Source organism: Mustelus asterias, chromosome 13 (assembly GCF_964213995.1).
Source record: "Mustelus asterias chromosome 13, sMusAst1.hap1.1, whole genome shotgun sequence".
In the NCBI taxonomy this organism is placed as follows: domain Eukaryota; kingdom Metazoa; phylum Chordata; class Chondrichthyes; order Carcharhiniformes; family Triakidae; genus Mustelus; species Mustelus asterias.
This window is the reverse complement of record NC_135813.1, coordinates 107098630-107124518: the sequence shown is the minus strand read 5'-3', so window position 1 is coordinate 107124518 and position 25889 is coordinate 107098630. Positions and strand designations below refer to the sequence as shown.

Below are 25889 nucleotides of genomic sequence, written 5' to 3'. Positions count from 1 at the left end.
AATGGAAATTTTTCCCCACTGGGGATTCAGTTTTCAATCGTCCTGCATCATTTATCCTTTGCTGTGATGGAACTGTGCGAGTACTTTGCTTGGTTAGAGGACATTAGGTTATTGATATTCAGTGTATCCTTTTATTGCGTATGTGATGAGAATGTGTAGTTAGTGATTGAAATGTGATGGTGAGTGGGAAGGGAAGAGGGAATGGGGAAACCAAGCTTGGGATTTGGAGGATATTCGGGAGCACAAAAACAAGAAATGACTATTTAAATTGCCCTAATTTGTTGCATTTGTCTTATTCTCTCTGCTTTCTTTTCTGTGCTCCATATTTGCATTTTTCAAACTTGATCTGAGTTATTATCCCTAAACTACGTGAGAAATGGAAGAATGACTTTGCACACGAGTTATTTTGAAGAAATTGAAATTAAACTCTTGCTGGTGAAAGAGACAGTGTCGCTGTCGTGAATGCTAATACAGCAGAACAAAAATGTCAAAAAAGAATTGTAACATTTAGAATTGCACTATTTACTATAAGTGATCAAGTTCAGAGTAGATATAAATTTAAGTATTTGCCTTTGCAAAATAGTTTGATATTGATAAGCTTCACCTTTTAAGCGTTCCCAATTTAGATTGAGGAGAATTGAGGCTAATCTGCATTTCCTAATTACTGTAAATCACCTTATTAAGCATAGTGGCTCTTAGTTTCCCTTTCCCCATTTTTAACTCGAGTCTTTCTGGGTTGGGTCGTCTCATCTTCCTTGAGAGCATCTTCAGTGCTTGATGCTTCCCATAGTGGTGGTGCTAGCATAGGAGGCTCAGATGAATAATGGATCAAATTTCCCCCCCTCTGTTGTGTGTCATTGGCAAGTAGAACAGGACAAAAAGCAGTAGAGGGGAGGCAAACAAGATGGGCACCAGAATAACAACAAAACTCAGAATATGAACGTAAGGAGACAATCAAATGTCTGTTCCCTAACTTACACATTTAGACAGTGAGCTACACAGCATCTTTTTTCTACTTGAGTTTGACTCTCTTGGAATTACCCAAGTGAAAAACTGGTTATGTTTCATTGAGATGGCTGTAGACACTACATTATTTCCCAGGCTTCTGGTACCACTGGTCAAGATATTTGCTTCACATTGGCAGCTGAAGCTTTTGACTCCTGGTCCAGTGACCGTGTACTGTGTTTTTGTTTGTTTGTTCTATTCCCCTGCCTCCCCTAGCTGGCAAGCATTGAACTTTCTTTCAGCTGTTCAGAGGGTGAAGCTGCTAAATTTCCCCCCTTTTCCCTCATTCATCTTCCCTCGCATGATGGATGTATGGGGATGGAATAAAGACTGATGAGCTTATAATTTAAAATCAGCTTCTGTTTTGAGGCACTGCTCAGATGTCAAAAGCTTTGCTGAATAACCAAGTAGATTTATATCAGCCATGTTCCAGTTTGATGTGTTGTTCTCGTGTCCCTCAAGTGATTGATTTTGATTAAAATTTCTGCCAGCACAATGTCAGTACAAGTATAACAAAAAAGACAAATGAGCAGCATTTTAGCCTAGCACACTTGTTTATCTTTGCATATGGATAATACACAAGGAATGTAAAATATAAAAGCTTGCAATTATATAATGTCTTTAACATAATGAAATGTCCAAAGGTGTTTCACAGGAGTGCAATCAAACAAGTCATGTAGAATGTTTGGACAACTGACCAAAGTATTAGGCACAGAGGTACATTTTACAGAGCATCTATGAGGAGAGGCAAGAGGTGCAGAGTTTTGATGAGGGAATTCCAGGTAGTAGTGTTTTGGCCTGACAAGGCCACTAGTTAATCGCGACCGTCCTTCCAAATCTCTAATGTTTCCTTGCCTTGATTGGGTAGTAAGTGAATTTTGCTGCTTTTTAAAAAAAAAACCCTGCCCTGACTTTTGTCCACAATCTCCTAATGGTCATCTGTTCCATACACCTGCCTTCCCTTTACTAAAAATCAAAGTTGCCTAAACTTCCCAATTTCTTGGCTTCCTTAACAGTGCATTGTACCTCCTCGAGTCATTGTAATTGTACTGAACTTTTCTGGATCCGTCGTCTTGGGTGACTCCTTTTGTGAGCAAAATCCTGCCATTGATGGATTTTCTTTGGTGCCAAGCCCTCTAAACTCAATCTGCTTGCCCTGGATTCCGCAAATAATTCTATATCTATCCTGTATTGCAGAGGCCTTGCGCAAGTCAAATCCAACTTGAATTATCTTTAAACTTGCAAGTCATGCTATTCAAATGTTTTGTTTTGCTTTGTTCGTTAAAAGCACGATTCAATGTTCATAGTTAATGGCCTATTCAGTTCAAAAAAAAATCTTCCATCCTGCTCTGTTGTCTTAAGCATTTAGCCATGTAATATGTAACATACATTCTGATGACTTCTACCGAATCTGACTTGAAACAATCTGTGTGGGCCTCCATTTTCCACCTCTGCTCTGTCCATTAACCTTGTCGGTCCAGATCCCTTTTGTGTAAATGCCACAACCAACATTTCTGATGACGGCAGTCCATGAGAACGCTCATCAGGTACAACTTTCATCAAATCTTTTCAAACTCCTTGTATGGTAATGGTAGAGTTGCTGAATGTTTATTTAAGCTCAAACAGCTGTTTCCCTTTTATACACGCTGAAGAAAATCCCACTGTAAACAAACATTGCTCTAGCAACTGTACTGCCACCAATAAACAGACCAAAACTGATCAATTAAAATAATCCCTGCTGATTTAAGCAACTTTTTTCTCTCTCATAGTTTTGTACATTGTCTCTGCTATGATAAGGATGTTATTCTATTATCCCAATTTGGAATAAATCTGCCATGTCTTTTCTAACTTGTATTTCACGGCTTATTCTAAACTCTTAACGTGCCTGTGTTTATGTTTGTGCCTTGGGCAGCGTAGAAAGAAAACTAACTGTGGGCCTATTGATGCTGTATTTATCTGGCGGTTTAGCCTGGCATTTGGCTAGCAGTCAAATAGTGTTTTTTTTAAAAAAGTTACGTTGTTCATTGGTTTGACATTCTTTTGTGTCCTTGCGGCAGAGCTGACATCACAACATTGTAAAGAGTAACAAAGTTTTTCCATTATTAGTATGCATAAGTAGAAAATTCTGTTTAGAAGGGAGGCACAATGGGTGATCTTTAAATTTAAATGTATGCATATAAAATCTCCTGTAATTATGTGCACTCTTGCTTCGTCTTGGGAGATATCCTCCGCTCCTTTTTCCTGACTTAAATGGCAAATTTAACACGTTCCTTTAATTTTTCATGTTGCTGGTTAGGCTAGCATTTATTGCCCTTGAGAAGGTGATGCTGAGCTGCTGCCTTGACCTGCTGCAGTCTATTTGGTGCAGGTACACCCACAGTGCTCTTAGGAAGGGAGCTCCACGGTTTTGATCCAATGGTGTGGGTGGCACAGTGGTTAGCCCCACTATCTCACAGCGCCAGGTTCAATTCTGGCCTCAGGTCACTATCTAGTGGAGTTTGCACATTCTCCCAGGGTCTGCGTGGGTTTCCTCCACAATCCAAAGATGTGCGGGTTAGGTGGATTGGCCATGTCAAATTGCCTCTTGGTGTCAGGGGGATTAGCAGGGTGACCTTCTGCACTATTAAGGATTCTATGATTCTATGTTAATGAAGGAACATCGATTATAGTTCCAAGTCAGGATGGTTTGGGGCTTGGAGGGAAACTTGTAGGTGGTGGTGTTCCCAGATGTCTGTTGCCCTTGTCCTAGGTGGTAGAGGTTGTGGGTTTGGAAGGTGTTGTTAAAGGAGCCTTGGTGAGATACTGCAGTGCGTCTTGTAGATGGTATACAATGCTGTCACTGTGCATTGGTGGTGGGTGGGGTGCCAAGCAAACAGGTTGCTTTGTCCTGGATGTTGTTGGAGCTTTACTCACCAAGGCAAGTCAAGAATATCCCATAACACTCCTGACTTGTGCCTTGTAGATGATGGTTGGCCTTTGGGGAGTCAGGAGGTGAGTTACCATCCATAGAATTCCCATCCTCTGACCTCTTTTAACCATGGTGTCTATATGGCTAATCTCGTTCAGGCTTTGGCCAATGGATGTAGATGATAGGGGATTCAGTGATGGTAGTGCCATTGAATGTTAAGGGGCAATGGTTACATTTTTCTTGGAGATGGTCATCGCTTGTCACTTATCAGCCCTAGTCTGAATGTTGTCCAGAATTTGCTGCATTTGGAGATGGACCTCTTCAGTACCTGAGTGTCAAATCGACTTCTGACCTTATAATGGAGGGAAGGTCATTAGTGAAGTAGCTGAAGATGGTTGGGCCTAGGACACTCCCCTGAGGAACTCCTACAGCAGTGTCCTGGGATTAGGATGATTGGCCTCCTACAACCACAATCATTTTCCTTTTGTGCAAGGTATTAACCCCAAGCAGTGGAGAGCATTTCCCCTTGCTTCAGTTCTGCTTGGGCTCTTTGATGCCACACTTGGTCAAATATTGCCTTGATGTCGAGGGCTGTCACTCTCTCATAACCTCTTGAGTTCAGCTCTTTTTAGTCCATGTTTGCTTGGACCAAGGCAATAATGAAGTCAGGAGCTGAGTGACCCTGGTGGATCCCATATTGAACATCAGTGAGCAGGTGATTTCGAAGCATCCTCTAGATAGCACTGCTGATGACCCTTTCCATCAATTTGCTGATGATCGTGAGCAGACTGGGGCGGCAATTAGCAAGGTTGGATTTCTCTTGCTTTCTGTAAACAGGGCATGCCTGGGTATTTTCCATATTGCTGGGTCCCTATCAATGTTCTAGCTCTGCTGGGACAACTTGCTTAGGGTTGTGGCAAATTCTGGAGCATAGGTCTTCAGTACTATTGCCAGAATGTTGAAGGCCCAGAGCCTTTGCAGCCATTGTACTGGCTGTTCCAGTTAATGGTAAACCTCAAGATGTTGAAAGTGGGAGATTCAGCAATGTTAATATCATTGAATATACACACAAAAGGCGGCCATTTGGCCCCTCACACATCGGCTCCTTTTGAAGAGTAATCTAGTTAATTCCATTCCCCAGATCTTTCCTGATGTATTTATCTAAAACCCTTTTGAAAGGTGCTGTTAAAGATGAGCAGTGAATTCCAAATCCTAACCACTCGCTGAATTGCAAAAGAGATTTTAATTTTGCTTTTGTCTTTTTAAGGTTTTAATAATTTTATAGGAAAAGGTTTACTGTATTTTCTGCTGAATTTCCGTTGTGTAAAATTTGTTTTTTTCCCTACCAGTGTTGGTTAGTTTATCTCTAGTTGGTGTTTGGTTTTGGTATTTGCAAAGTAGAATTCAAAACATTTTTTGTCAAATGTTTATGATCCTGAATGACATTGTAAACTATTTGTGCTACATCTGATATTGAACACCTAACGTTTTGAAGTTTATTCATAGTTCTGTAGAAGAGCTCAATATGTGCATTTTTCCTATTGGTGGTTCAGCTCCCAGGTTCTGACAGATGCAGTTTGCTTGAAGCATTCACTCAGGTGCATGTCAGACAGACAATCCTATTTCTCAGAGGAATAATGTTTCAAGGATTTATTAGTTGAATTTACTTCACCAAATTTGGGTATTTGGAGCAACATCATTGTGGCCAGAATTCCATGTGCCAAATGTGGGCACACCCGACCCGGAAGCGTGTGAAATCGCATGAAGATGTTGGGCATGCATCCCAACATTACACATAATATTTCAGTTGGCAGTCACATGCGCGAGTAGGAAGCGTTCCCTCCAATAGTCAAGCAATTCAGCCCATTCAAGGACCAATTGACAGATATTTTATGTGGTCCATCAGCCTTTGCGGCTGATGGCTGGGCCCATTGGACAGGCGACCTTTTCTTTTAAGTTGCAGCAGGACGAGGTGGCAGTTCAGAGCTGAAATGTATCTGGGGAGAGGTTTGTGTACGATTGTGCTGCCTAGATACTCTTTGCATTGTTTTTCCATTGCTATTTATTTTTTATAGGTCTGCAGCCCCCTGAGACAGTCTGCAGTGGGCTGTACCTCTGAGGGAGCGCTATCCCACATCCTCCATTTCTCAGCACCTGCCCTCATCCCACCTTGGAGTGTTAAGTATTTCACATTGGCTGCCTGTTAATTGGCCGACCACGTGAAATTTTATTTTGTGGCTGGAAGCGTACTTTGCACCCATTTTTGTGCCCACAGTGTGTGACTGATGAGTCTATGTTCGTTGCAGGATTTGCCATTTCACATTTCTCAAAATTCGCTATCTTAATCTCTTGAGATCTAATGTTGACACTTTGATACGCTGTTACAAGCGTCTGGGTGACTGACCAACATGAAAGTGGGATTATCAACTCATGAACACATCCTGGTAACGCTTCCGCCTTCAAGAATGTGATCCCTTGGGATGTCCAATGGAGCTATGGCCAAAGTGTGGAATTTATTATCCTCTACTCGTCACAGATCTTCCCTCAAGGACACGTGCATCTGGAAATTTCGGTATTGGCTTCAAACCTGTGAAGGTGCTTGTTGCAAATTTTCAGATGTGCAAGCTGATTTTAAATAGTTTTGTGGCAGCTTGGTCCAGACAGTTGGGGCATCAATGTCTCTGTTTGTTTACGATGGATTTATCTGCCTAGCTGTGAAGGACGTGGAGGCTTTGAAGAGAGCGGAAAGAAGGTTCACCAGGATGTTGCCTGGTCTCGAGGGTATTGGATATGAGGAGAGGTTGTATAAACTAGGATTATTTTCTCTGGAAAGACACAAGCTGAGGGGAGACCTGATAGATGTCGACAAAATTGAAAGGCATAGACAGGGTGGACAGTTGGAAGCATTTTCCAAGGGTGGAAGTGTCAATTACAAGGGGGCCCAGGTTCAAGGTGAGGGGGGAAATTCTAAGGGAGATGTGCAGGGGAAGTTTTTCAGGCAGAGTGTGGTGGGTGCCTGCCAGAGGAGGTGGAAGCAGGCACATTAGCAACATTGAAGAGACATCTGGATGGGTACGTAAATAGGGAGGGAATAGAGAGATACGAACCAAGTAAGGGCAGAAGTTTTTAGTTTAGTTAGGACATCATGATTAGCACAGGTTTGGAAGGTCGAAGGGCCTGTTCCTGTGGTGTACTACTTTTGTCCTTAGCCCTCATCGACCGTCTCAGCTCCTTGTGTTCTTGGCACTTTGCTGAACCAAATTCTGACGCAACTGTCCTTCCTTGGCCCAGTGCTCATTTAAATCAATAATGGCTTCATTTCTTTGGCATTGTTCCCTGCTCTTCAAAACTGCTGTGCTCACTTTGCTGTCCAAAAGGCTGATGCTTGACCCATCTGCTCTTTACAGTTGCCACCACTTTTCTACAGGGTTCTTGGTTTTGTTACTGCTATGTGGCCTGGCACTGGTCTTTGCCATTATCCTTTATTTTGGATCTCTTGATCCAGTTAGAGTTGGATTTGAGCGCGTGCGCAGCCCAGAAAACAGTGTAAAATGTGCCGTTTTAGAGGACCATCTATGATGAAAGACCAGCCCTCTCCCACCACCAAGCTGCTGTTACACTGCCAGAAAGGCTTTCAACTTGGATGTCATAGATAATACCGAAACAAAGCATCTGTATCCAGCAACAATTTCTCTGAAGCCGACTGCACTGATTCTATTAAATTGTGGCCGTCAGTGCCGGACATTAACTTTGCTGCCTTAGCCAAAATCTTCTATGCACATGCTCTCCTTCCTGCTTCAGATGTTCTTCATGAATTTCTCATGCTGAAGATTGCTGCTTTCATCTTGCCATGATGTGGAGATGCCGGCGTTGGACTGGGGTAAACACAGTAAGAAGTCTGTCAACACCAGGTTAAAGTCCAACAGGTTTATTTGGTAGCAACTGGCTTTTGCTACCAAATAAACCTGTTGGACTTTAACCTGGTGTTGACAGACTTCTTTCTTCTTCTTGCCATGCAGAGCTTGATGCACCAGATGGCAACATAGAACCATCTTCATTTTATCGAGACTGTGTCATTGAAGATCTGACTGGTTGCCGCACATGGGGCAGGACTTTGGGTTTAGGATTGACACACTGGTGTCAGGGACAAAAGGGGGTCATGGAACTGCACTCCATGTGGGAGATAGTCACCAGGTGGTGGTTTTCCCTGAATTAGCCAGTTAGTGGCTAAATGGTGGGCTCCTTGTCTAAGGAAAGTGGGTGGGCTCTCTCTGAGCTGGAGGGTCAATTGAAGGAATGGTAAGCTTGCCATTCAGATGAGAGAGGGGTGTCCCCCTCCAACTTTCAAGTTAAGCAAGAACACTTCCATAGGATGGCCTGTGGCTGCAGCTGTGGTGAGGTAGGAGAGGAGGGCCTAGAATGCTGGCTCCCTGGGAGGCCTCCTACAGGCAGGCTGCCTCATCCACGATACTTTGGAGATCCACAGCTTGACAGGAAAATTCCAGTTGATTTCTTCAACACTTGCCAACCTAGCATGGGGCAAAAATTCAGCCCTAATGTCTGTGGAGGAAATTCAGGAAGAGTAACCAATTTAGCAAAAATCTGTAAGATAGTTCCCTCTTTGTTTAAGTGGCAATTAATCTCTCAACTAGTTTAATGTGAGAATTGGACTTTTGTCATACCCATTTATCCATTATAAGCCTCAACACTAGCCTAATCTACTACTTTGGGATTTTTAAAAGAATTACTTAATGATGGACCTGATATGCTCATTCTGCACAGTTATTTTACAGTTGTATATGAGATGCCTGAACAATATCACTCTTGAGATGGAGGTAGTAGAGAATGGCAATAATTTATTCCAACACTGAAAGCTGTAGAAATATTCAAATTCTTGATTGAACTACAGAAATGGGAGTTAAGATTGCTATGCATAGATATGTTAGCCTGTGCCACTGTGGATCTGCTGTCTGACTGTAGTGGTGAAAATGAACATGTACAGCACTTTGTTGCCTTATTGTTTAAGCAGGTGTTAGTGTGGTGTGACATCCCTTGTCTTAGTGACTGTAGACAGCTTGTCCATGTAGGGAAATGGCACAGGACCTAGCAGCAGGGTGCATCTTTGAGCCTGGGATTCCAGGCAGACATCCAATGACATGTGTGTCCTGGTGAATATCTTTGTCACCAGAGACACTGCCGGAAGCATTTGGCAAGTTGGGTTCCTTTGTGTGTCATTGCAAGTAATTGCAAACTCTGTGCTATCTTGGTAATTGACTGACAGAAAAGTGTACAAAAATAGCAGCAATGTGTTGCGTCAATTTAGAGTATATGACATTTGTTAAATTAAGATCAAAATCAATGAGGGGGAAGATTGATCAAATAACGGCAAGAGGGTTGTATTGAAGTGTGGGGGCGAGGGGTTGTTTGAAGTATTCTTGACAAATTAAATTGAGGAGGGATTAAAAATCTCTGCCATTTGAATAACAGTCATAACTTTCAGTTTTTGTATGTTCAATTAGATTAAGTTTTGCCTTGATGAAAGAAGCTGATTTGGAATCTCATTGTTGGGATTAATAGAATACCTGACCTGTACTTTCAAATGGATCTGATGCCTCGGCAGGGATTTATTTGTAGCACGTTGAGTGCTACACAAAATGTCAGGGTACTAAAATACAAAAATACTGCAACAATGATGCAGGAGACAAAATTTTCTTGTACAGTATTCAAATCTGAAGATGATATGGAGGTGGCAAATCAGAGCTGAGTGCAGCTGGAAGGTTCAATTTGGAAACATTACCTTTTGGAGAATTACTGAGTGAGCAAAGACTATTCCAGTGTCCTTTTGACTATTCCCTTAAACATAAAAACAATTTTGGGAATGGGTTGGCTGCAATTTATAACCACCCAAAAGATTGGAATGTAACATTTAGTTTTAAATTAACTGCACGCTCATGGATTGTTGGGGAATGTGGGTTTCCATTTCCCCTTTTTCCTCCTGAGTTGTGTTCAAATTGATTGTTGCGCTATTGTTTTATTCATGTGCAGCCCCCTCCCAATCTGACACCTTTTTCAACTAAAAATCCCGGGACGACTTCTGTGGGTTTAATTTAATGCAAATGCATTCAATTAGCACCTTGATCACAAGTTGCGTGAGAGTGCATTGTGTCGCAATTTGTCAGAGTACCGTCACAGAATGGTTTACAAGTTCATGTTTTCAGTTCATAATCTATTTAAAGGATGTTAAACTCAGGAACGGAAAAGTAGTGGTTGGGAGTTGCTCAATCATCCAAAGCTGAAGTAACCAGTAAAAGAGGTTGTATCCAAGAGTCACTGTCTTCAAATTGTGTTCACCAACACTGTTGTCAATGGTGTAAGAATTGCACATCTGTAGTTGATGCCCCCACTCCCACCTCACCTCATATGTTTTTCATTCTTGTCTGGCTGTCTGAGCCTTCACGTAATTGGAAGATGTGGACAGACAAGAACTACTTTATAGAGGAGCTACTCCAGATTGTATCCCCCCCCACTTCATGTCAATAATGTTGTCTGATAGGACGTAGCTCCTCCTTGAGGGTTTCCATGTCTTTAAAATGCTTTAATTTACAATATTTGTATGGCGAAACTGACTACTGACAAACATGTTCTTATTCCAGATCATTCCCCAGGTCCAATTGTGTGTGTGTGTTAATACTCAAAAGATCAAATACCTGAAATTGATTTTTATTTTTGGATGCATTTGGCTTTGTTTGTTTGCTCTTGAACCATTCTTCTCCCAGCTCTCTATGGTTCTCTCCTCGATTCTCCTTGCAGACACTTGCCTCTCTTTCTCCCCAAACTCTCAGCTGATGCACCACGATGCATCCTTAGTCAACAGCAGGAACAGAAGAGTAAAGAGCTACGGGTTGGCCAGCCCTTTTTCCTAGGTGCTGATTCAAAAGTAAGATTGTCAGAAGTCTGCTAGTGGAATGTTTTCTGATCTTTTGTGTTATCTGTATTTCCATGGCTTGTATGGATCTTGGCTAACTTTTAATCCGATCACAAATGGGATTTGCAGTGCCAGTCCTGTATAAAGAACAAAGAAAATTACAGCACTGGAACAAATCCTTCGGCCCTCCAAGCCTGCACCGACCATGCTGCCCGACTTAACTAAAAACCCCTACCCTTCCGGGGACCATATCCCTCTATTCCCATTCTATTCATGTACTTGTCAAGACGCCCCTTAAAAGTCACTATCATATCCGCTTCCACTATCTCCCCCGGCAACGGGTTCCAGGCACTCACTACTTTGTGTAAAAAAAATCTGTCTCATACATCTCCTTTAAACCTTGCCCCTCGCACCTTAGACTTGTGCCCCCTAGTAACTGACTCTTCCAACCTGGGAAAAATCTTCTAACTATCAACTCTGTCCATGCCTCTCATAATCTTGTAGACTTTTATCAGGTCACCCCTCAACCTCCGTTGTTCCAGTGAGAACAAACCAACCTCTTCTCCTAGGTAATGCCCTCCATACCAGGCAACATCCTGGTAAATCTTTTCTGTACCCTCTCCAAAGCCTCCACATCCTTCTGGTAGTGTGGCGACCAGAATTGAACACTATATTCCAAGTGCGGCCTAACTAAGGTTCTATAAAGCTGCAACATGACTTGCCAATTTTTAAACTCAATACCCTGGCCGATGAAGGCAAGCATGCCGTATGCCTTCTTGACTACCTTCTCCACCTGCATTGCCACTTCCAGTGACCTGTGTACCTGTACATCCAGATCCCTTTGCCAATCAATACTCCTAAGGGTTCTGCCATTTACTGTATATTTCCTATCTGTATTAGACCTTCCAAAATGCATGTAGTTAAATCGAAGTTGGTCTCCAAGCTGAAAGGTTGAATTTTTGTCCAGCTGTGCGCTACAGTGGGCAGATTCTAAAGGCAGCACAGTTGGTACCAATGATTGTCACATAAAGGTCCAGTGTTCTAGATCATCTGTGAAACAAGTGCAGTAATGAGACCAAATGGATAGAGGGTGAGGGGAAAAGGAAGATTCACAGTTGAAGGAATTTTTTGGAGCTGTAGCTTGAGCCAGTTTTTAGAGGAAATTGGGCTTTTGTGCACAAACTACATTCATGGTAAACCTTTTCAGAGTTTGAATATATTATGGGCTTTTACAATTGGTGAATTTCTGTGACTTATTCTGAAATATTGCAAACCAAGAAGCACTGTGACTTAAAACTTTTATATGCGATAAGTTTAAAATAACTATTGAGCAGAATCAACCAATCTCAATTGCCAACAGCAAACCTTTTCAAAAGGGGAATTAAATTGTAATGCGTAGGAAGGCGAAAATCCTGGCTAACTTGTCTAATGGCCTGCTGCATCCTGGCTGATGATGAAATGTTCTGGTGATGATTTGCATTGAATTGATAATGTGTTGCAGGTAACCTTTATCCAGATGGCTCTTTTTAAAATACCTTTTTTGTGTCAACAAGGGAGTAATTTTTTTTAGGTGACAAGTTTTTCATTTGCTGAATATGAAGATTTTTTTTTCAGCACTTGTTATTTTACTGTAACTCAGATTTGTGTCAGCCAAACACGCAACTGTCTTTACACAAGTTCGTGTTCAATTTACATGTTTAGTTTGGCATTTAATACTTGGTTCTCGAATGCGGTTGTCAATGAATGTTGTAGGTCTTGTGTATTTGTCGTCTACAATTGTATTAAAGCTATTTTGGAAATCTGCTGTCCTGTTGTGGAATGTCATCTCATCCACACACAATAGAAACATAGCAGGAGTAGGCTATTTGGCTCTTCGAGCCTGCTCCGTCATTCATTTTGATCATGGCTGATATTCAATATCCTGATCCTGCCTCTCTCGCCGCCGCCCCCCCCCCCACACATCTCTTGATCCCTTTAGCTCCAAGAGTTGTATCTAATTTCTTACATTTAGTTCTCTCCTCCAAACCATTAATATAAGTGAACAGTTGGGGTCCTAGCCCAGATCCCTGCAGTACCCCCCTAGTCACTGCCTGCCAATTGAAAAAATATCCATTTATGCCAACTCTTTGCATCTTATCTGCTAAGCAGCTTTCGACCCATCTCAAGACACTACCTGCAATCCCATGCACTTGTACTTAGTAGTCTGCAATGTGAGACCTTGATGAAAGCCTTCTGAAAGTCTAAATAAACTATATCCACCGGTTCTCCTTGGTCAACTCTGCTAGTTACATCCTCAAAGAATTCCAATAGATTTGTCAAGCATGATTTCCCCTCTATAAATCCATGTTGACATTGTCTGATTATACCACTGCTTTCCAAATGCTACGCTATGAAATCCTTGATGATGGACTCTAGCAACTTCCCCAGTACTGACGGTAGGCTCACTGGTCTTTAGTTCCCTGTTTTCTCTCTACCTCCCTTTTTGAATAGTGGGCTTACATTAGCTACCTTCCAATTTGTAAGAGCCAGTCCAGAGTCCAAAGATTTTTGGAAAATTACCACCAATGCATCTACTGTTTCCAGGGCTACTTAAGTACTCTGGGATGAAGATTATCAGGCCCTGGGGATTTATCCACCTTCAATCCATCAATTTCCCTAAAACCATTTGTCTACTAATAATTTCCTTCAGCTCCTCATTAAAACTTGTTTCTCTCAGAAATTCTGGTATGTTATTAGTGTCTTCCTTTATGAAGACTAAAGCAAAGTATGAATTTATTTCCTCCGCCATTTCTTTGTTTCCGGTTATGAATTCTCCCTTTCTGACTGTAAGGGGCCTACATTCGATTTGTCAATCGTTTTCTCTTTACTTACCTGTAGAAACTTTTACAGTCAGTTTTTATGTTCCCCACCAGCTTACTTTTGTACTCTCTTTTTTTCCCCTTCTTAACCAATCCCTTGGTCCTCCTTTGCTGAATTTTAAACTACTCCCAATCGTCAGATCCTCTACTCTTTCTTGCCGATTTGTATGCTTCTTCCTTGAATCTAATCTCTAATTTCTCTTGTAATCCATGGTTTGGTCACAGTTCCCTTAACACTTTTGTGCCAAACAGGAATAAACAACTACTGGAGTTTACCTACTCGTTCCTTAAATGGCTGCCATTGTCTGTCCACTGTCCTTCCTTTCAGTACGTCAGGACCATGTACTGAATTGATGCTTCTCCGTGTGCTACACTTAACCCTTCATTTTCTGCAAAGATTGTTACTTATACATTTTGATTTGATTTATTATTGTCGCGTATTAACATTGTGAAAAGTATTGTTTCTTGCGCACTATACAGACAAAACATATTGTTCATAGAGAAAGAAGTGAGAGAGTGCAGAATGTAGTGTTACAGTCACAGCTAGGGTGTAGAGAAAGATCAACTTAATGCAAGATAAGTCCATTCAAAAGTCTGACAGCAGCAGGGAAGAAGCTGTTCTTGAGTGTCCTCAGACTTTTGTATCTTTTTCCCGACGGAAGAAGGTGGAAGAGAGAATTATGCTGGCTGCTTTGCCAAGGCAGCGGGAAATGTAGACAGCATCAATGGATGGGAGGCTGGTTTGTGTGATGGATTGGGAAACATTCAAGACCTTTTTGTAGTCCCTTGCATCTTGGGCAGAGCAGGAGCCATACCAAGCTGTGATACAACCAGAAAGAATGCTTTCTATGGTACATCTGTAAAGGTTGGTGAGGGTCATAGCTGACATGCCAAATTTCCTTAGTCTTCTGAGAAAGTAGAGGCGTTGGTGGGCTTTCTTAACTATGCTGTCGGCGGACCAGGACAGGTGGTTGGTGATCTGGACACCTAAAAACTTGAAGCTCTCGACCCTTTCTACTTCTGCCCCGTTGATGTAGACCGGGGCATGTTCTCCTTTATGCTTCCTGAAGTCGATGACAGTCTCCTTCGTTTTGTTGACATTGAGGGCGAGATTATTGTTGCCGCACCAGTTCACTGGATTCTCTATCTCATTCCTGTACTCTGTCTCATCATTGAGATCCGACCCACTACGGTGGTGTCATCAGCAAACTTGAAAATCGAATTGGAGGGGAATTTGGCCACACAGTCATAGGTGTATAAGGAGTATAGTAGGGGGCGGAGAACACAGCCTTGTGGGGCACCGGTGTTGAGGATGATTGTGGAGGAAGTATTGTTGCCTATCCTTACTGATTGTGGTCTGTTAGGAAGTTCAGGATCCAATCGCAGAGGGAGATGCCGAGGCCCAGGCCACAGAGTTTGGAGATGAGTTTCATGGGAATAATAGTGTTGAAGGCTGAGCTATAGTCAATGAATAGGAGTCTGACATCGGTGTCCTTGTTATCTAGGTGTTCCAGGGTTGAGTGCAGGCCCAGGAGATGGCGTCTGTTGTGGATCTGCTGTTCTTGGGTACTGGGATGATGGTCGTTGTCTTGAAGCTGAGAGGGACCTCAGATTGTTGTAAAGAGAGGTTGAAGATGTCTGTGAATACCCCCGCCAGCTGATCCGCGCAGGATCCAAGTGCTCGTCTGGATACCCCATCCGGGCCAGTCGCTTTCCGTGGATTGACCTTCGAGAAAGCTGCTCTGACATCTGCAATGGTGACCCCCAGATAAAGGTTCTTCCAGGGTGGAGGGCATGCTCTCGCTGACCTCTTGCTCAAAACGGGCGTAGAATGCATTGAGCTCATCAGTATTGTTAGGGGAGTAAAGTTTGTCCAGGAACAGAGAGCCTAATTAAAATCTCCTGAATGTTTTACGAAAGTATATTAACAGCTTGTCTGGGACAGTCACTCGTTGCAATCAAAACCTTCCCAGAAACTTAGCTGGAATGAAAGGGTCAGATTTGAAGTGTATAATGGCAGATTTCTTTGTTCTGTAAGAAATTCGACCCTGAGCTAACTCGAGTTAGAATTGATCCAGATTTTCAGTTGTACCTTTTTGGCTTTGAGATCTTTGTGGGTCTCTGGTCTTGGACTTTTCAGCTGATGTCAATCTAAGTAGGCTGATTTTCTCATCCTTTTTTTTTGCATAGTTTGGGATATCACTGTGACAACAAAATACTCTCTGGTTCTGTCCAGCCCTTTTGTTTTATTTTCCAAATGCTTCAGATCAAAAAATTCTTCAGCAATGCATTGAGAATTTAGCTGTTGTGTAGACAGATGTAGTGGCTGTTCTGTGCACAGTTAAGGACATGAGTGATTGGTTGTACCAAACTGCCCATCCATCCAAGAGGTATTAGTTAAGCAAACACTGTTGGTCAGAATGTTGTCAAATCCCCCTCCTGAGTGGTATTGTGGAATCAATAACATCCACCAGCACATCCAAGTATAAAGTTCCACCTGGGAGTCAGCACCTGCTGACCTTGGCGTTCTTGGTTTTCCTACTTGATATATGGCAAGTTCCAAAACCAGCTTTTGGTGAATGTTTTGCAGTGTAAATCTCATTCATGTATGTGAAGTATTTATATGGAATGTCATGGTGAGTGGAGACTTCCATTGGAAAGGAAATACTAGCGTGGGACTCGGACTGAATTGGTGTGAAAGAGCGCATCAGATGATGTTGTTCTGGTCAAGACTCAACCAGCTGCTGTTCTAATTTTGTTATGGCAAGTAACCATTTCCACTTATGAAAGTCTTGCAAGCATGCTTGCAGCCTTTTTGTGAAAAGCAATTCTATCTCAGAACTGTTCCTGTCTCAACTGTAGAGCACATTTTGGTGCTTTTTCCAGATGGATATTGGTACAGTTCTTGGATATTCAGACTGTCACATGCTTTAAGTTGCAAATATTTTTGTCTGCTGAATAGATTCCTATAAATGTACTCCTTTTGAGAACTGTGTGGGATCAATTTGAATCATCCTTTATGGATTAATTTCCTTTTGAAATTCCATTTTGTTGAGGGGAAGGCGGTATTCGGTTTTCCTGGTATCCAATCCAAAACTGGATTTAGATTCTGTTATACAAAAAATTCAATCTGATTTTCCAAGAATTGAGTTATTACATATCTTTCCCTTCTCTCTCTTTCCCTTTCTCTCTCTCTCTCTCTCTTTCCCTTCTCTCTCTCTCTCTCTCTCTCTCTCTCTCGCCCACCTCCCCCTCTCTCTCTCGCCCACCTCCTCTCCCACCTCTCTCTCTCTCCCCCTCTCCTCTCTCTCTCTCTCTTTCCCCCACCCCCTCTCTCTCTCTCTCTCTCTTTGGGATTTTCTGGTACCAGGGATTTCCACCTGAAGTCAACAGACCTTTTGCTGGTCCATCAAGTTACGATTACATTTCCCCCCCCCCGCCCCAGCAAAAATTACAAAATAGTATCTGATCTACAGTATCACAAGTGCAGTGAGATGAAGATAAATTTATTTTTAATTAAAATCCATCTTTTTCTACATTCAACTTGCCTCTTTCTGTATGCACGATGCAGCTGGAAAATACTTTTGGAACAATTGTCACTGAGTTGTGAAACTATGCAGCAAGGTATTATCCCAATGCTCCTGTGGAGTTGTGATTTGCTGGAAACCAGCTGCTATCAGATGTCCACATTTAAAGCTCCTCACTACATCAGGGGAGCACATTCAAATAGTTTTCCCATTTTTGGCCTTGCTCATTGTCTGAGTATTGCTATTTGCTCTCTGCTCAAGGACACAGAAGCTTAGCTTACTTTTCATTTGGTAACTGCCATCAAAGAAAGAAGACTGAAATATGTTTTATACTAAGATGCATTATCTGTATATGATTAAAGTTATGTTGCACTTTATTGCTTTTTAATTCACTGTAATCTCCTCAGAAATCAAATAGCTGATATTTTGACTAGAAATTGCTGTGAAATGATGCTTATTTGTTGGCTTAATAAGAAACCTTCCCTTATTGGGGAAATTCCTTGCAGGGTGTAGAACTGATTGGTAGATAATTCACCCTTGAATCTTGAGTTTTGTAAATCAGATATTTATAAAGCAAATGATTCACTGATTACAGCATTATAATAGCAGTCTGTAATGGAAGCTGCTTTGTGGTTTGTGCCTACGTGGATTGGTTATGACATAGTGCAAATGTAATTTTGTATTGCAGATATAACAGCTGATCATGCTAATCTTCTAGTGTGACATTAGAATGTTCACTGAACTCTGTCCCTGATGTAGTTTAAAAGTTTAATCATTCCGGTAATATTATCCACTCTCTATTTGACAAAATTAAAATTGCACAGGTGGCCATGTCCCGCTATTTAACAACGCCATGTTCATATTGGAGCGAGGGGTGGTGGGGGTAGGAGTGGAAGAGGGCAGAGGAAGACAACAAATGCTCTCCTCACTGAGTGTTTCTCGCTTATTTTTGCATCTAAGGATTTAACTCGCACCGTTTTAGTTCTTGCTGGAGTTGGGTGTTATCAGGAGCAGTCACCAGAAAGCTTGAGTGGTGATTCAGACACTTCTGAAACCTGTTTAATTCTGCTGTGGACGGAGGAGCGTCCATCCACTTATTTCTGAGATGAGAGCTAAATTTTGAAAAGATCTGCTCTTTTATTTGGCATGGAAAATTATGTCCTCCTAAAAACATGGAAATTAGGAGCAGGAGTAGACCATTTGTCCCTTTGAGCCTGCTCCTCTGATCATGGCTGATTTTCTATCTCAGCAGCAAACTCCTGCTCTCTCCCCATGCCCCTTTATACTTGAGTCTAAAAATCATATCTGTTTCCTCCTTAACTAACTATATTCGGTGACTTGGCCTCCTGTGGTAGAGAATTCCACGGGTTCACCACTCTCCAAGTGAAGAAGTTTCTGTAGAATGCCAATACTGTTTTAAAGTCCATAACCAGTGGTCCGAGTCCACTTTCCTCTATAAAATGTTTTAGTTGTCAGTGTGTGAAATCTGAAGTTTGAAAGTCAAGATAAAGCAAAATTTGTTGCTTGGTGTGCTGGGATTAAAATTGTCATTTGAAATTGAGTTAGTGTTATGGAACCCGTATCTTTCCATGGGTCTCTTTACAATTAGAGTTACAATCACTAATGATGGGTGACTACATTCAAGACCATGAGCGAATGAAATTATTGCTAGACATGGCATTGAACAGCTGATGGAGCTGTAGAATATCAACTCTCATGTCTGCTCCTAACTGATGGCAATGAAGACCTGGTTTTTGTTGCTGGTATCACTGCTTCCCACACTATGCTCAGTAAACCTACTTAGCTGGATCATCATGTTAACATTTCTGTGTTAAGCTGTAACCTTGCATCTTCACGTTGTGCCTTCATGTAAGGTGCCTTAAACCGACTACGTTTTTTAAAATTCCTTTATTGTACTTGGTTTTTGAAATGGAGAACCTTTGCTACAGGCTTGTGACCCCACATCAAACTGTGCACCAACTCATTGAGAGGAAAGGTTTGCAGCGTTTGTTCACTGTTCATGGTTCATTTGATCTTGAGGCAACAGGCATGTAAACTATTGATGGAATTTTGTGTTTGCAAGGAGGCAGAAAATGCTTTTTGTTGAATTCCAGTCCGGCATCTTTCTCTGGCAGCTGCAAGAAATGATGTATTTTTAGATGTGAATTTCAGTTGACCAAATTCCCACCTGTTGACCGCCTCTGGGCATGTGTCCAGCACAGGTACCGACGTCAATCTTTCATTGGTAGAAAACCAAATTCACATTTATCCTGAACGTTTTAATTTTATAGATTTTTCTTTTTATTTCCCTGGCGTTGAGGTGCTTAAAATTTCTGTGATTTCTAAAGGAGGGAGCTCAATCAATGTAAAGCATGCTTAATGCTGTATTTGAGAAATGGTTCTGGAGCAGTTTCTCATGAGACTAGTTAAAGATGTACCGCACCGTTAATATATTGGAGTAGCTGTCGTGCCAGCTGGAAGAATCAACAGGCGTGTACAATTAACAGAAGGTTCTATCAGCAGTACCTTCCATAATATGGCAGGGATGTGGAGGCTTGTATGAAGATAGAATTATTTCCCTGTCCTGTACTTGTGTGCTGATTCACTTCCCTTTGGTAACAGGAAACACATCATCTCCCAGGCATATTAACTTGCTCCCTAGGACTTCTCTTCAGAGTTATTTTAGTCTCCGGCAGCCATGTTGCTGTGTCAGTTGTTAGTGACAGATGGTAAGGTAAAACACTATCGGGACTCTATTGGTTACATGATGTCGAATTTTAATCCAGTATTTGGGTAGGTGTTACTAATCAGGGTATAGACTCCAACTGGGGCAGTTTTTCCTTCCTTACCCAGAGCCAGCAGTTTTTATTGGAATGCGACATGTGAACCCAAATGTATTTTGGGTGCAAGAAGGATGAAATAGTGAGAAGTCAGAAATCTGACAAACTCTCTCTCCCAAAGATTCCTCCAGTTATCTGTTAACCTGCAATTTCTGTGCAATGTCCTTGCTTGTTTATTTCTTCCAAAAGGTCTACCTTGATCTCTTCCATTCTCCATTGTCCAATTCTGGGGCTGCAGTTGGTTTGCATTCCTACCTATATGCAACAGTCGTGTCTCTGACAAAACTGCCTGATATAGTCATTGTCTATATATAAAAACAAGTCACAACTCCATCCAATTGAACCAAGGAATTGTATTCAATCACAACAGTAAACTCCATTCTCTTGCCATTAATTCCATCCCCTTCCTTGAATGATTGTTAGTTTTTAGTTTAAATTTATTTATTAGTGTCATAAGTAGGCTTACATTAACACTGCAATGAAGTTACTGTGAAAATTCCCTTAGCTGAACTAAGCTGGTGCAAAATCTAGGCAAATTGTCCAACCCAGAGCTGAGTATCTGACACTACATACCCTCTATTATGAAGATATTTATTTCCACATTCATAGCATTATACATCCATTCCTCTGAAATTGCTACTCATGGTTTTGTTACCTCGACCCTTGATTTCTTCAATGATCTTGTTGCTGGCCGCCCTTGCTTCACTTTCCAAAAAATGTTCCAACTTAAACACGATGCAACTGTTGAATTTCTGTTCTTGCTAGTCTGTACTGCCTACCCAAGCCCCAACATGTTAAAATTAAAATCGTCATCTGACTTCATCTTATCCCAACTGTGGTTTTTTTTTCTACCTTGTATCCATAGTTTGGTCTTCTGATCCTAAACTTTTTGTACAATTTTCCACTCTCTCCTCCCCATCATTGGTAATAGTCTTCAGTTTCTTTCCGAAAGCCCTGTGCCTCTTCAACTTTCTCCTTTAAAAATCTTCCAAAACCATATTTCCACCAAGCATTTCTTCATGTGTCCTCATCTCTCCCTCCATGGTTTGACTGTTCCTTGACCTTTTTTGTGTATGTCATGTCTTGGCATTATAAGTATGTTTTTAATTGCTGGTACCCAAAACCTGAGTATTAAACAGTATATTTTGAGTTGTACAGGGCATTAAATGTCAAATTGTATTGGACTTTGTTTTTAAAAAAAAATTGCTTTGAATTATAATTACATGATACTGCACTGAAGTAAGATAAGATAATTACATGGAGTACTTCTGAATAGCTTGTAAATCAAACATCATGCTGCAACCACAAACCTTTTCTTTAGCAACATCAGTAAACCCAGAACTAGAACATATGCCATTTTTAGTCTTTGATATAATTGTATGCATTGCTAATGGGTGTGTACATGTGGATTAAATGGGGGGGGGAAACCAAGAAGGTTTTTGAAGAGGGTACAGAAGATTTACCAGGATGTTGCCTGATATGGAGGGCATTAGCTATAAGGAGAGGTTAGAGAAACTTGATTCGTTCTCAATGGAATGACAGAAGTTGAGGGGCGACCTGATGGAAGTCTACAAGATTGAGGGGCATGGGCAGAGTGGATAGTCAAAAGCTTTTTCCCAGGGTGGAAGAGTCAATTACTAGAGGGCATAGGTTTAAGGCATGAGGTGCAAGGTTTAAAGGAGCTGTACGAGGCAAGTTTTTTTTACACACTGGGTGGTGGGTGCCTGGAACTCACTGCCAAGGAAGGCAGTGGAAGCAGATACGATAGTGACTTTTAAGGGCGTCTTGACAAATACGTGAATAGGATGGGAATAGAGGGATATGGCACCAGGAAGGGTAGGGGATTTTAGTTTAAACTGGCAGCATGGTCGGTGCAAGCTTGGAGGGCCGAAGGGCCTGTTCCTGTGCTGTAATGTTTTTAGTTCTCCACTCCAATGTATTTTCAAACTAATTTATGAAGATTCAACAATATTTCTGAACTTGGCGAGGAAATTCCATTTCCCGGACTGGGCTGATGAAATGTATTATTTCTTTCTACCTTCCTTCCAGTGGGAATTCTAACTCTGACTGTCCATCGTGGAAGTTAAAATCAGTGAAATAGTCTACTTTGTTTTGTTGCTGTAAATAAGCAGAATTCTGGTGCTGGAATCTGAAACAACAACAGAGTGCTGGAAAAACACAGCAGGTCTGGTAGCATCTGTGGGAGCTCTCATGCCCGCATATCTGTCCTTGGCCTGCTGCAATGTTCCAGTGACAAAGTCCCACATAGAACATAGAACATAGAACATTACAGCGCAGAACAGGCCCTTCGGCCCACGATGTTGCACCGACCAGTTAAAAAAAAAACTGTGACCCTCCAACCTAAACCAATTTCTTTTCGTCCATGAACCTATCTACGGATCTCTTAAACGCCCCCAAACTAGGCGCATTTACTACTGATGCTGGCAGGGCATTCCAATCCCTCACCACCCTCTGGGTAAAGAACCTACCCCTGACATCGGTTCTATAACTACCCCCCCTCAATTTAAAGCCATGCCCCCTCGTGCTGGATTTCTCCATCAGAGGAAAAAGGCTATCACTATCCACCCTATCTAAACCTCTAATCATCTTATATGTTTCAATAAGATCCCCTCTTAGCCGCCGCCTTTCCAGCGAAAACAATCCCAAATCCCTCAGCCTCTCCTCATAGGATCTCCCCTCCATACCAGGCAACATCCTGGTAAACCTCCTCTGCACCCTCTCCAAAGCCTCCACATCCTTCCTGTAATGTGGGGACCAGAACTGCACACAGTACTCCAAGTGCGGCCGCACCAGAGTTGTGTACAGTTGCAACATAACGCTACGACTCCTAAATTCAATCCCCCTACCAATAAACGCCAAGACACCATATGCCTTCTTAACAACCTTATCTACTTGATTCCCAACTTTCAGGGATCTATGCACACATACACCTAGATCCCTCTGCTCCTCCACACTATTCAAAGTCCTCCCGTTAGCCCTATACTCAACACATCTGTTATTCCTACCAAAGTGAATTACCTCACACTTCTCCGCATTAAACTCCATCCGCCACCTCTCGGCCCAACTTTGCAACCTTCTTAACCAACCTGGCAGGTTGGTTAAGAAGGTTAAGGCTCCTGGGATACAAGGAGAAGTGGCTAGATGGGTGGGGAACTGGCTTGGCCATAGGAGACAGAGGGTAGTGGTCGAAGGGTCTTTTTCCGGCTGGAGGTCTGTGACCAGTGGTGTTCCGCAGGGCTCTGTACTGGGACCTCTGCTATTTGTGATATATATAAATGATTTGGAAGAAGGTGTAACTGGTGTAATCAGCAAGTTTGCTGATGACACGAAGATGGCTGGACTTACGGATAGTGAAGAGCATTGTCGGGCAATACAGCAGGATATAGATAGGCTGGAAAATTGGGCGGAGAGGTGGCAGATGGAGTTTAATCCGGATAAATGCGAAGTGATGCATTTTGGAAGAAATAATGTAGGGAGGAGTTATACAATAAATGGCAGAGTCATCAGGAGTATAGAAACAGAGGGACCTAGGTGTGCAAGTCCACAAATCCTTGAAGGTGGCAACACAGGTGGAGAAGGTGGTGAAGAAGGCATATGGTATGCTTGCCTTTATAGGACGGGGTATAGAGTATAAAAGCTGGAGTCTGATGATGCAGCTGTATAAAACGCTGGTTAGGCCACATTTGGAGTACTGCGTCCAGTTCTGGTCGCCGCACTACCAGAAGGACGTGGAGGCATTGGAGAGAGTGCAGAGAAGGTTTACCAGGATGTTGCCTGGTATGGAGGGTCTTAGCTACGAGGAGAGATTGGGTAAACTGGGGTTGTTCTCCCTGGAAAGACGGAGAATGAGGGGAGATCTAATAGAGGTGTACAAGATTATGAAGGGGATAGATAGGGTGAACGGTGGGAAGCTTTTTCCCAGATCAGAAGTGACGTTCATGAGGGGTCACGGGGTCAAGGTGAGGGGCGAAGTATAACTCAGATATTAGAGGGATGTTTTTTACACGAGGGTGGTGGGGGCCTGGAATGCGCTGCCAAGTAGGGTGGTGGAGGCAGGCACGCTGACATCGTTTAAGACTTACCTGGATAGTCACATGAGCAGCCTGGGAATGGAGGGATACAAACGATTGGTCTAGTTGGACCAAGGAGCGGCACAGGCTTGGAGGGCCGAAGGGCCTGTTTCCTGTGCTGTATTGTTCTTTGTTCTTTGAAATAGCAGCATCTCCTCTTCCGATGAGGCGTGTTACGGCCCTCAACTTTAGACTGTGAGCTTTCTTTGCCATCTTAAACCCGCTTTTTAAAAATAAATCCCAAACATGTATTGTCTCAATGCAAACTCCCCACCCCTCCTACTCTTTTGTTCTTAAAGTTGCTACATCTTCTAGCGATTTCTCAACTGCAGTTTATTGTCCAACACATTCTCCCTCTCTCTTGTTCTGATGAAAAGCCAAACAGGCTCAAAATGTTAACTTTGCTCCCTACAGATGCTGCCCAGACCTGCTGAGTCTTCCAGCATCCTTTGTTCTTGTGTTACTGTAATGACGAGTTGGTGGTTGTATTGTTGTATAGAAGAGTGTTAGATTTTAGATGCAAGACAGACTTGCATTATAAAGGCTTATTGCATTTCTTTAACCTCAAGTGCTGTAAGTTATAAGAGCACACAATAGTCATTGTGTATACAGCAAGGTCACGCAAACTGCAGTAGACTGAATGACTAAGTAATTTGCAGCCCAAAGATGTTTGGATTGGATTGATTGGCCATGCTGAATTGCCCTTTAGTGTCAAGGAGATTAGCAGGGTAAATATGTGGGGTGACGGGGATAGAGCCTGGGTGGGATTGTTAGCGGTGCAGGCCCGAAGGGCCAAATGGCCTCTTTTTGTGCTGTAGGGATTTTATGATTCTTTGCAGATGGTTGAAGGAGGAATGTTGGTCAAGGACAATTTCCTTTGAATATTACTGAGGGATCTTCAACATTGACCATCATTGAAAAATGAAGCTTTGATTTAACATCTCGCCTGAAGAATGAGATTTCCAGCAATGCAGCATTATCTGAGTGTCATTCTAGGTTATATGCTGAAATCTTGGTATCAAGTGTAGGAATGACGCAGTGAAACGTTCTTGATATTATTAGGCTAATGATACTGATCTGAAATTTAATGCTCTTCTCCTGTTTGTCTTTGTGCAGTTGGTGACAAAGTTCCTGCTGACATCAGACTGACTTCAATTAAATCAACAACTCTACGCATAGATCAATCGATTCTTACAGGTAACATGTTGAAGCAAGCCGATCAATCCATAAGACCATAAGACCATAAGACATAGGAGCGGAAGTAAGGCCATTCGGCCCATCGAGTCCACTCCACCATTCAATCATGGTTGATTTCAACTCCATTTACCCGCTCTCTCCCCATAGCCCTTAATTCCTCGAGAAATCAAGAATTTATCAATTTCTGTCTTGAAGACGCTCAACGTCTCGGCCTCCACAGCCCTCTGTGGCAATGAATTCCACAGACCCACCACTCTCTGGCTGAAGAAATTTCTCCTCATCTCTGTTCTAAAGTGACTCCCTTTTATTCTAAGGCTGTGCCCCCGCGTCCTAGTCTCCCCTGTTAATGGAAACAACTTCCCTACGTCCATCCTATCTAAGCCGTTCATTATCTTGTAAGTTTCTATCAGATCTCCCCTCAACCTCCTAAACTCCAATGAATATAATCCCACGATCCTCAGACGTTCATCGTATGTCAGGCCTACCATTCCTGGGATCATCCGTGTGAATCTCCGCTGGACCCGCTCCAGTGCCAGTA

At 42.3% G+C, this 25889-nt stretch overlaps 1 protein-coding gene across 2 annotated transcripts in view; it reads left to right on the top strand.

Annotated features, from left to right (window-relative positions):
• Positions 1 to 25889, top strand: part of LOC144502996 (sarcoplasmic/endoplasmic reticulum calcium ATPase 2) — a 99286-nt gene that overhangs the window by 20865 nt on the left and 52532 nt on the right. For both annotated transcript variants that reach the window (XM_078227465.1, XM_078227464.1), the window contains exon 6: positions 25271 to 25351. In XM_078227465.1, coding sequence (XP_078083591.1) covers positions 25271 to 25351 — 81 coding nt within the window. The remainder of the gene's footprint in view (positions 1 to 25270; positions 25352 to 25889) is intronic.